The sequence below is a fragment of the Zingiber officinale genome, chromosome 2A (assembly GCF_018446385.1).
Source record: "Zingiber officinale cultivar Zhangliang chromosome 2A, Zo_v1.1, whole genome shotgun sequence".
In the NCBI taxonomy this organism is placed as follows: domain Eukaryota; kingdom Viridiplantae; phylum Streptophyta; class Magnoliopsida; order Zingiberales; family Zingiberaceae; genus Zingiber; species Zingiber officinale.
The window spans coordinates 123,873,474-123,885,097 of NC_055988.1; the positions used below are offsets into that span (position 1 = coordinate 123,873,474).

The window sequence follows — 11,624 nt, forward strand, 5'->3', positions numbered from 1 at the left end:
TCTGTCCCGATATTTAAATTTAAAATTTTTAATACTTAATTAGTTAATCGAGTCTTAAAAAAAAAAAAAAAAACTTTTTATATCGTTCTCCATCATATCCTTTATCCAATTGAAAGAAAATTCTCATCCCTGATACATATGCTTATTTTTCAAATAAATTTAGAGAAAAAAATTGAAATGCGATATATAAAAAAAAATCAAAATGAATTTTCAATTTATTTTATTTTTGTTTTTCTTTTTTTCTGTTTGTCTTATATATATTTGTTGTCTCTCAGGAAGCGTTCTCATGGCTTACGCCTCAGTTTGCTTCCCAATGAACGTTCCGGTGATGACCACGTGTCCCTCGCCGTCGTGGAGCCTCGCCTCTCGGCGGCGCCGCTTCCTCCCCGCCGTAAGATGCGTCTCCTCTGTTCCTAAGGTGGCGGATGAAGCGGACCTGTTCGACCTGAAGCAGTACATGGCCGAGAAAGCCCGGCGCGTGGACGCCGCCCTCGACCGCGCCCTTCCCCTTCGCCCGCCGGAGCGCCTCTTCGCCGCCATGCGATATTCTCTCCTTTCCCCCGGCAAGCGGGTCCGCCCCGTCCTCACGCTCGCGGCCTGCGAGCTCGTCGGCGGCGACGAGTCCGCCGCCATGCCGGTCGCTTGCGCCGCCGAGATGATCCACGTCATGTCTCTCATCCACGACGACCTCCCCTGCATCGACAACGACGACTTCCGGCGGGGGCGGCCGGCTAACCACGTGGCCTTCGGGGAGGGCTTCGCGGTGCTGGCGGGCGACGCGCTGCACTGCTTCGCCTACGAGCACGCGGCGGCGGCCGCTAGGGCGCCTCCGGAGCGGGTCCTGCGGGCGGTGGCGGAGCTGGGGAGGGCAACGGGGGCGGAGGGCCTGCTGGCGGGGCAGATCATGGACATCGAGTGCGAAGGGAAGGAGGTGGGGCTGGAGGTGCTGGAGGGCATCCACCTGCACAAGACGGCGAAGCTGATGGAGGCGGCGGCCGCGTGCGGCGTGATCATGGGCGGCGGCCGGGAGGAGGAGGTGGAGAGGCTGAGGAGGTACGGGCGCGTGGTGGGTTTGCTGTTCCAGGTGGTCGACGACATTCTGGATGTAACGAGGACGACGGAGGAGCTCGGGAAGACGGCGGGAAAGGACTCCGCGTGCGGGAAGACGACGTACCCGAAGCTGTTGGGTTTGGAGGCGGCCGGGCGGCTGGCGGAGGAGCTGGTCGGGAAGGCGGAGGAGGAGCTGCAGGGGTTTGACCGGAACAGAGCACGGCCGCTGCGCCACCTCGCACGCTACATCGCCAGCCGCAACAACTGAATCCAACTGATCAATCTATCGAAGCTTTCGATTGATGATAATAAAATCCGAAATCTGTTATATTCGTCTTAATTTGTATGCTTTATCAACTGCGTTCGAATGAAATCTATAGAAAAACGTGGGATCTAATTAACACAAGAAAGGGAGGGGGAAAACTAAGGGGAATCTAATTTATTTTTCTTAGTTTATGCCCATTATTGTCTTCTGCCGCAGGCCGCAGAATAGTCATGATCTCTTGCCGGATCTTGGTATCTAGCGTTTAACGCGACTGATGAAGCGTATCGACGCAGAAAATTTCCATGCGGGCAGTTTTTCTATTTATTCAGGAATAATTATTTCTAAACAAAAGAAATCTACTTTATTTATTTTTTTATAGAAAAATTAAGCTATTTATTTTTCACACAAATAAATAAATATTATAAATAATATTACAAATCGTGTTATACCCACACAACACATTAAAATAGCTTTCAATTCATTAAACGCGATTAATTAGTAGATTTTATATTTAAAATTTTTAAAAATAATAATAATAAACTAAAGATAATAAATGGATAGTCAAAATATAAATAATCAATATTAATATTAAATTGAATGTGAATGTACCTTAATTAAAAAAAGGAGATTTTAATATAATTAATACGTGATATACTATTAAAAGAGTACTGTATATTGACATTCAAAACAATAGGGATGTCCTTACTTGCTATGACAAATAAATAAGAAAATTAATTAATATTTAAAGAAATGTATTTAAACATTCACCCTTTACAACTCGTTAATCTAAAATCTTATGAAAAATATTAAGCACGTATTGGAGAAAAGGAAATCGGTTTCACATTTTCTAGAATGAAATAAATCATAAAGGGTCTTTTACATGAAAACATTGAGCATATATTCTCGGGATAAAACTCTTGAACAACCTCATTATTGCTCATGACAAAACCCTTGAAAAAATATCGAGGAAGTTGGTGGTTGGGCATGAGTCCACGTATGCTTCTCGATTTATTTGACGGGTGAATTGAGAAAAGATGAATTAATTCTAAGGCCTAGTCATCGAATTATAAAAAAAAAATGATAAAACCTTTAGAACAATCTCATTATTGTTATTGCTCATATTGAGAACTTAATAGTCCTCTCGGATGGGTCTAGTGGTTAGCGTATGAGGTGTTACTATAATGAGGTTTGAGGTTCCAATCTCGGCAAAGCCAAGGTAAATACCTCCTTTATGTACTAGTCACTATTCCAAAGGCTAGTAGCCGCCCATAATTTATCTCCTCCGTGTTGACCTTGGGACGGATTGGCGGAGGCGCTGGGAGCAAGCGTATTCACCTTTTGCCATAATATGTGAGAAGTTAATACCTCTCTGCAAGTGAGTGTGGGACTAATTATGTAGGCATTCGAGATTAGTGTATCATCTTTTGTCATCATGATAAGAAGTTAATGAATTATAAATGAGCAAAAATTAAAAGAACACCCCTTTTTATTGGAATTGTCTGCCCTTATTTTTGACGTTATTATACCAAGCATAAAATCATAACGACTATGCAATTGTAGTAGCTATAATTTCGTAACTATTACAATTATATAGTTATAGTAATTATGATCTCGTAACTACTACAATATAATATTGACTACTATTGATCAGAATTAAATTATTTATGTTATAACAACTACGATTCGTAGTTGTTATAATATGATATTGCTATGTATTAATCAATCTTGACTAGAGATAAAATATTCATATTACAAAAGTTATTATTTGTAATTGCTACCGCACAATATTATTAATATAGATCAAAATGAAAATGGTATTGTAACATAATATTTATAGTAACTACTCCTGTCCGAAAGTGGGAAGGTGGAAAGCTGGGAATGTGACGGCTTCACTGACCAGCTGTAGACCTCACTCCGCTCTACAAAACAAGTAACGTCGGTGCCGAGCCAGGGAAGGGGTCCCGGCGTTGGCCCTCCGATGCTCAAGTCAGTCACTAGAATAGTGGAAGAAAGTGGAGCAATAGTAATTCTAGAACAAATGATGAATCTCGCGTACCTCCTCCGGTGATGGACCCTCCTTTATATAGAGTTCTGGTGGGTGACGTGCACGCTTCTCGAGACATAGACACGTTCTCCAATATGTCCTATGAAAGGACCTGTCCAGAAAGTATCTCTGACACCATACTTTAACAGGACATGCATATCCCTGGCAAGACAGTAGAAGCTTCCGCCGTACGATTCGCCTGTCGACCATGCCTCGCGTCAGCGACACTATCTCCCAAAAAGATATCGAGAGATACTACAGTGGTCCTGTTGCTTGGCCGAGCAGGGTAGCCACTCGGCCGGGACTCCTTCGCTCTGTCCATGGCCAGGTCCCGCTGCTTGGCCGAGCGAGGTAGCCGCTCGGTCAAGAATCTTCTGCTCTATCGACCTCAGTTGCTCTTCCCTACAGTGACTGTGTAGCAACATGCCCTCCCCGTTCAGACAAGCTACCTGGTCTCTTCAGCGTCCCACTACTCCACACTAAACGTCGGATCATTTTATCATATTATTCCCAAGCTAGACGGGTGGTCCGCTCGGACATGTCTACCACCGGTCGGGCACTGAATGCCCCGACCGACCGTTGCAATTGTCCTCAATTCGGCTCTTTAATACTCTGACGTTGACCACCCTGACTTTGATCTCCGCCTTGGCAGTTGAACCCATGCTAGGTGGACCTCCCTATATTGCCGCATCATAAGCCTCCCTATCAAGTCTAGTCGAAGGAGAATGCAAATCCGAATGACTGGATAAGTAGCGTCTCCGGTGTCTTACACGACCTATCGGACCCCACATATGTTCCCCAATTTCTGATCGGCACACATCTTCGTCGTTCGGCTTCGTATCGCCAGGCTGGATCCATAACTGCCGCTCGAATCATGCCTCCCAAAGTAGATAGTGCCTTGGTCGTTCGACTATGATAATCCATTATCTGTGCCCGGTCGGAACGATGAGCGACGACACTGGTGAATTTTCTCCTTTCCTTGCGCTCCCTCAGCTGAGCGTCCTGACGTTATCCAAATTTCTTAAAGACCGTGCAAATCTTCGATCATTATGGCCGAGCACGCAACCATACCTTTTAATTAAGCCTCATTAATGTCTTCCGCTAGCTGAACGCCACATGTCCCACTTTCTGCCATCGCATGTTTGACGTGACAGGCATATATCTACTAGCGACGTGACAGGTGTGTTTTCAAATTCAACGGCTGGATTTTCTCCTAGTTTTTTTCAACCCTGGATCGGACGGTTCACATCGACCAGCCATGAGGTTTATAAAACCCCACTTGCATCGTCGTTTTCTTCTTTTCTCACACTTTCATCTTCAAGCTTTCTCCACGACGCTTCGATTCTTCTTCTTCTCCGGCAATCTTTCCTATAAGCTCCTTCACTTTTTCTCATTTGAATTTGTTCCATGTTCTTCCTCGACTCCGTTTTCGATGGTCGACTCCTCACAACCCCCCGTCCTCATCCTTGGCCTTTGGTATACTTCCACCGAGTCCAGGTTCGATGGGGATGACGTTGAGAGCCTAACATCTGGCTATCAATTTCCTTCCGACTACCAAATTACTATTCCTTTTGCCTTTGACCGGCTACATGCACCACCACCGAGTTTTTTATGTTTCTTTAAGGATCAATTCACCGCCGGTCTACGGTTCCTTGTTCATCCTTTCTTTTCCGCAGTCTGTAAATTGTTTAATATTTCTCTTAATCAATTAGTGCTAAACTCCTTTAGACTATTGTACGGGGTCGTAATTCTGTTCCGTCTGCATGACATTCCTTTGACTCCTCAGCTCTGTCATTACTTTTATTATCCAAAATTGTCCGAGCTGGAGACCTTTTTGTTCCAAGCCCAAGTGGGCTTGGTCTTCTTTGACAAAAATTTGCTCTCCAATAAGCATTGGAGAGACCACTACTTCTTTGTTCGTTTTTCCAAGCGGTCAGACTTCCCGACTAGCTGTCAGCTGAAAGTGATGAGCCCACCATCGCTTAGGAAGTACAAAAACCGATCGGACTATCTCAAGGTAGCTTCAAGCTTGGTCGGTCAGAAGTATCACATTCATAAGCTACTGCTGGAGGGCGTCATTTACGTATTCGGCTTGAGCCCGATCCGCACGAAGCTTCCTTCCAACCTATGAATGCTTTTTCTTTCCCCAATCTTTGAATCTAACTGATTTTTCCTCCTCTTTTGTAGCTCGAATCATGTTGCAAGCACATTTGGCCAGCAAGTGTAAGCTCACAAACGCAGAGATCAACGCTGCTGGCATAATCGAGATGGAGAGTCGTGGCCTGCAGCCGGTCGGCTCCCACGAGGATCCGCTTGGTGACGAGGAGGGAACACAAGCGCTGAGGAGCGGAAGGGAAGCTAACTAGACGACTGCTAGTGGAACGGCAGCTACAACGGACCTTCCTCCAGAACGACCGCCAATGATTCCGATCGAGGTGGCTTCGAAGTGAACCACTTCCAGCAAACCCCTGTGACAGTGCAAGAGATGCCGCACAAAAGCGTCCTCTCATTTCGCCACTTCCGCCCTGCAGACTCCAGCATGAGGTAGTTGAAGACCCTCCTCCAAGCGGGGTGAGACATCTACGCCCGCTCCTCCCAAACAAGCAGAGGCAGCACTTCACACCCCCTTTCATTCGACTAGACCCGTCCTTGTCCGGACTGCTGCAAGTGACCATTTGTGCACCGTCAATCGCCTTCATGCCGCCTTAATCCTTGCCAGTGGCCTAATTGGCTCATTTGTGCACCATTTACCGACCGATGAGTATCGTGATGTGGATGACCCGACGTCTCGCACCCCTAAGTAGAGCCGTCAATTTGGTTGGGCCCGTCGGGTTGGCCCACCCCGCCAAACAATTAAAGTGGGTTGGGTTGGAATTTTATCAACCCAAGTCCGCCGTGGGCCAACCCGCCTAGGCCCGCGACCCGCGCGGGTTGGCCCGCTCGGGCTTGGGTTGGCCCGCGGGTTGAAAAACACATGTAAGCTAAGTTTTAGGCCAATTTATTATCTTTCTTTGTTTTAATTTTGAAATAAAAATAGTACTTTTCATCCAACATAAGTACTCGTTTGTGTTCATTTATATTTAAAATACATGTTTATGTATACATTTAATTGTAGAAAACTTTTTTGAAGTAAAATGTTGAAGATATGAAATATTTTTTAATTTTTTTAAAAAATTTTGATGGGCCCGTAGGTTGGCCCGCCAAACCCGCAACCCGCCTTAGAATGGGTTGGGTTGGAAATTTCCCAACCCGCCAAGTTGGCGGGTTGGCCCGCCCCGCCCCGCCAAATGATTAGCCCTCCACGGATCGGCCCGCCCCACCACGGGTTGGCCCGTCTGAAAGCTCTACCCCTAAGCACTAGATGAGGATACAAGGGTCGCTCACACAAATATGGGTCGATGCCCAGGCCCGTGCGACGGTCATCTCTCCAGGGGAGCTCGCTAAGTCACACCCAGATGTCTACTGGGGTATGTAGGCTGATTTTGCATTTAGTTTTTATCTATTCGGTCCTTACAATTTTCTTGTTGTTGCAGTTCTGGGTAAAGAGTCTGGTTATGTATCACAGGCTCGCCTATTTGGAGCACAAAGTCCAGCAGTTGCACGCTCCGAGCGGCCAATCAGCTACTTCGCAGACACGCTTGGAGCAGATGAGCGCTAAAGTGGCCCAGTTAAAGGTCGATCTGCAGAGGAGCTCTAAGCTGCTAGAGCCTAAAAAGGGCAAGCGCATCGAGCAGACAACGCAACTGGCAAGGCTCAACAAGCAAGACACCTCCTTCGAAGCAAAGATCCACTCGGTCAACACCAGAAAGCTCCGAGCTATCAAGGATTTAGAGATCAAGAACAAAGAAGCTCGGGTCCTGGCTCAGAGTCTGAAGGAGACGGAGGTGGCACTGAACACTGAGCAGGAGAGTCGATCGGCTGAACAAGCAGCGGCGTAAGAAAGGTTGGACACTAAGGATGCCGCACTAGGTTTAATAAAAGCTAAACTAGAGACCTCCCGAATGACTTTGGAGGTTTATCAAGGCTCTGAGTCAAATTGGTTAGAGCTTATGAAGCGGAACTACCTCTGCTTGGACCCTTTCAATGACCAGCTCACTGATCGAGTCCTCCGCCTTTTCAATCCCGCCATTGATGGGGCGCTCGACCAGCTAAAGGGCGGTAGTCATATCCCTGCCACTCTGACCAACTAGGTCATCAGTCAGAACAAGCTGATCGAGTCGCTGCCCGACGATGTGCTGAGTACCTCAAGTGAGCCTGCCTCTTGCAATGTTTGCCTATTTTTTGTACTACTCCTCAATATTTTGTAAAATTTTTATAAGTGTTAATGCAAATTCGCCCGTTCAGCGTACCTTTGTTAATCCGAGCATGTTTAATCAAGCATCGCCCTGCGTCGCCGTTCGACATTTCCTCACTTGTTTGATTTAGCACTTGTTTATTCATGTGTTGCCGTTTAGGCTCGAGTGGGATTACGAATCGTTTATCGTTTTACAGAAAAAATTCTTAAGTGTGGTTTCATAGCCTACCGATCGGTGACTTAACTAGTCTTTGAGATGTCTGAACGATCACTTCAACACTGTCGAGCTGCCTTTTTAAGAGAAACTATTGTTTCTCGAAGCAACATACGTCCCGACCGGCCTTATTCTCAGCTCAGATATTCATCGATCGGCTACTCTTGATGTAGTTTTAGTTTAAGATAGGTCAATCATACGTAAGTCGCTGTAGACTCGGGTTTATAGTCATCGCTCAGCTGTTGATTTGTCGACTTAGTTTAAGGTTGTCGCTCGACCGTTGGTGAAGACTAGGGTTTAAGGCTGCCACTCAACCATCGGTGTAGACTAGGGTTTAAGGTCATCGCTTGATCGTCGGTGTAGACCAGAGTTTAAGGCCGCCGCTTGATTGTCGATAACGACCAGGGTTTAAGGTTGCCTCTCGACTGTTGGTGAAGACCGGAGTTTAAGGTCACCGCTTAACCTTTGGTGAAGACTAGGGTTTAAGGTCGCCGCTCAACCGTTAATGTAGATAAGAGTTTAAGATCGCCGCTCGACCGTTGAAGTAGACAAGAGTTTAAAGTCGCCGCTCGACCGTTGACGTAAACAAGAGTTTAAGGTCGCCGCTCGACCATTGATGTAGACAAGAGTTTAAGGTCACCGCTCGACCGTTGGTGAAGACTAGGGTTTATAATCGCCGCTCGATTTTTAACTTAGTCGATTGGCACAAGAGTCTTGAACACTTGGGATTTTTATTCATTCTCTTCCTACATCCACAAGTCATACACTTACACAAGTACATATGTATCTACTCACGCACCTCTCACCCGACCCTATAGGGTTGGAGATGGTTCGCGTTCTAAGGCCGCTCGAGTTATCTTTCGTCTTCGTCCTGCGGGTAATAGGCTCCCGAGCGGAGTTTTTACATGACCTTGTAAGGTTCCACCCCTTCCAGTTTGGTGATGTCGCCGACCGATTTTATTCTTTTCCACACTAGATCACCGACTTAGAAGGGTCTTGGGATCACCCTCTGGTTGTAGTTCTGCTTGATCCGCTGTCGGTACGCCATCAGCCGAACAGCTACTTTATCCCGCGCCTCATCCACCAAGTCGAACTCTATGGCCGTGTTTGGTTCGTGGTTATCGCTGATAACTTTAGTTGGTTATCAACGATAACCTTATTTGGTTTAAGTAATTGGTGATACCTAGTAATGCAACATTCCCGTCACATCAGCAATTAGGGAATAGAACTAGGAATCAGAAAATTTTGGAAATCTTAGGTTTTCTACGATTCCAGGGTTATCAATATTTTTTTTCCAAAACTACCCTTCGAAGGGCAGGAGATAAGTAAGAGCAAGTTTTCTGCCGCTCCACCGCTCGCTCTCCTGCTCATGGCAGGAAGTGGAGGACATCAAGGTGGTGATGAAGCTTCTTCCTATCTTCACATCGACCATCATGCTCAGCTACTGCCTCGCGTAGCTCTCGACCTTCTCGGTGCTGCAGGCAGAGATGATGGACACGCGCGTAGGCAGGCTCACGGTCCCGCCGGTGTCGCTGCCGGTCTTCCTCGTCGTCTTCATCATGGCCATCGCGCCGCTATACGACCACGCGATCGTGCCCCTCGCACGTCGCGCGACGAGGAACAAGATAGGCATCACGCACCTGCAGAGGATCGGGTTCGGGCTGGTGCTCTCGGTAGTAGCGATGGCGGTGGCGGCGGTGGTGGAGGCGAAGCGGAAGTGGGTGACAATGCAGGTGGTGGAGGCGAAGCGGAAGCGGGTGGCGAGGCAGGTGGGGGAGGGGTCTGAGGGCCCGCTACCGATCACATTCTTCTAGGTGGTGTTCCAATACCAGTTCCTGGGCTCGGCGGACTTGTTCACGCTGACTGGGCAGCTGGAGTTCTTCTTCAGCGAGGCGTCGGCGACGATGCGGTCGCTGGCGACGTCACTATCATGGGCGTGACGCTGGCACTAGGATACTACCTGAGCTCGGTGCTGGTGTCGATGGTGAACCGGCCGACGCGCGGCGGAGGGCGCGGGGGGTGGCTGTCGGGGGACAGCCTCAACCAGTACCATCTCTCCCATAGGGTCAGCCTATGCCTTCTCTCCCATAGGGTCGCGCGACACCGTGTCGTCGCGATGTAGGCGGAGAAGGGGAAGGAGAGGTGGATGGAGGCACTGGAGGAGCTGTGGAGGGTGAAGTGCAGGAAGACAGGGAAGGAGAAGTGGACGGCGGCGCTGGAGGAGTTGTGGAGGGTGAAGCGCAGGAAGGGGGGGCGGGCGGAGGCGCACCGGCGGCTTGGGGAGAAGCTGTCGACGAAAAAAAATTGGGGAGGAACCCTAGGGAAAATAAAATCTATTAAAATAATTAAAAATTTTAATCACATATCTAAATATATAAATTTTAAATATATATAATAAGTTAATTACATATCTAATTATATTTTAAAAATATATAAATTTATTTTAAAATTTAAAATTTATAAATCAATTTTATTTATTTATTATATATATTATCAACTCATTCATTAATATAATAATAATAATTATTATTATTATTAATTTAATTTAATTTAATTTATTCTACAAAATTAATAATATAATTAAACAAGGGGTAATATAGTAAATGTCAAGTTAGATTATATCATTACCTAGTTGAACCAAACAAGATTAAGATTATGTTTTATTCACTCATAACCTTGGTTATGTGATTACCAAGTAATCACACAACCAAGGTTATATACGATAACTTGAACCAAACGCACCCTATGAGTCTTCGCTCGACGTTCCCCTCATCGTAGAGCTACACCCGATCGGATTCTACTCCGACTCCCACCGGGACCACCGCTTCACCGCCGTACACCATATGAAATGGTGTTATGTCGATCGCCTCTTTTGGAGTCATGCGAAGGGCCCACAGAATGCTGGGGAGCTCGTCGACCCAGCTGTCTCCTGCGTGGTCGAGCCGAGCTCGTAGACCTCTGAGGATCTCCCGGTTGGTAACTTCCGCTTGGTCGTTGCTCCGGGGGTAAGCCACTGAGATGAAGACTTGCTGAATGTCATAGCCTTCATACCACTCTTTAAGCCTTCGACCGGTGAACTGTTTCCCGTTATCTGACACAAGCCAACGGAGGATGTCGAACCGACACAAGATGTTCTGTCAAACGAATTTGATGACCATCTGCTCAGTTATCTTGGCTAATGGCTCGGCTTCCACACATTTTAAAAAATAATCCACCGCAACGAGTAAGAATCTTCACTGAGCGCTGAGCGGTCACCATGGTCCAACGATGCCCATGCCCCATTGGTCGAACGAGCAAGATACTGTGGACGTCTTCATCTCCTCGGTTGGTCGGTGTGGGATATTGTGATATTTTTGGCAGGACAGGCAAGCAGCTACTGTTCGAGCAACATCTTCTTGAAGTGTGGGCCAAAAATATCTAGCCAGAAGGATCTTCCGAGCTAGTGATCGGCCTCCCGGATGACTTCCGCAGGAGCCTTAATGTACTTCTTTGAGGATATACTCTATGTCTTCTAATCCAACACACTTGAGCAATAACCTCGCGAAAGCTCACTTATAAATTTGGTCCCCGATCAGCGTAAACCGTCTGACCTTCTTTTTCAATAGACGAGCTGCTTCCTGATCAGACGGGGTGCCGCCTGATCAGAGGAATTCAATCAACGGTGTCCTCCAGTCGCTTAGGAAGGAGACTCCCTCCATCCAATTGATGTGCGCCACCAGTGACACTTGCTCGATCAGGTGGTTTATCTCGACCAGGG

The 11,624-nt window shown here is 46.9% G+C and overlaps 2 protein-coding genes across 2 annotated transcripts; both read left to right on the forward strand.

The window, feature by feature from the left end:
- Positions 1-250: 250 nt before the first annotated feature.
- LOC122042188 (geranylgeranyl pyrophosphate synthase 7, chloroplastic-like) lies at positions 251-1,456 on the forward strand. Its single transcript, XM_042602177.1, has one exon. It carries the CDS (start codon positions 287-289, stop codon positions 1,316-1,318), a length of 1,032 nt encoding a protein of 343 aa, XP_042458111.1. The 5' UTR covers positions 251-286; the 3' UTR covers positions 1,319-1,456.
- Positions 1,457-9,354: 7,898 nt separating this feature from the next.
- LOC122043969 (protein NRT1/ PTR FAMILY 4.6-like) lies at positions 9,355-9,989 on the forward strand. Its single transcript, XM_042604523.1, has 2 exons — positions 9,355-9,636; positions 9,756-9,989. Exons 1-2 carry the CDS (start codon positions 9,355-9,357, stop codon positions 9,987-9,989), a joined length of 516 nt encoding a protein of 171 aa, XP_042460457.1.
- Positions 9,990-11,624: the final 1,635 nt, after the last annotated feature.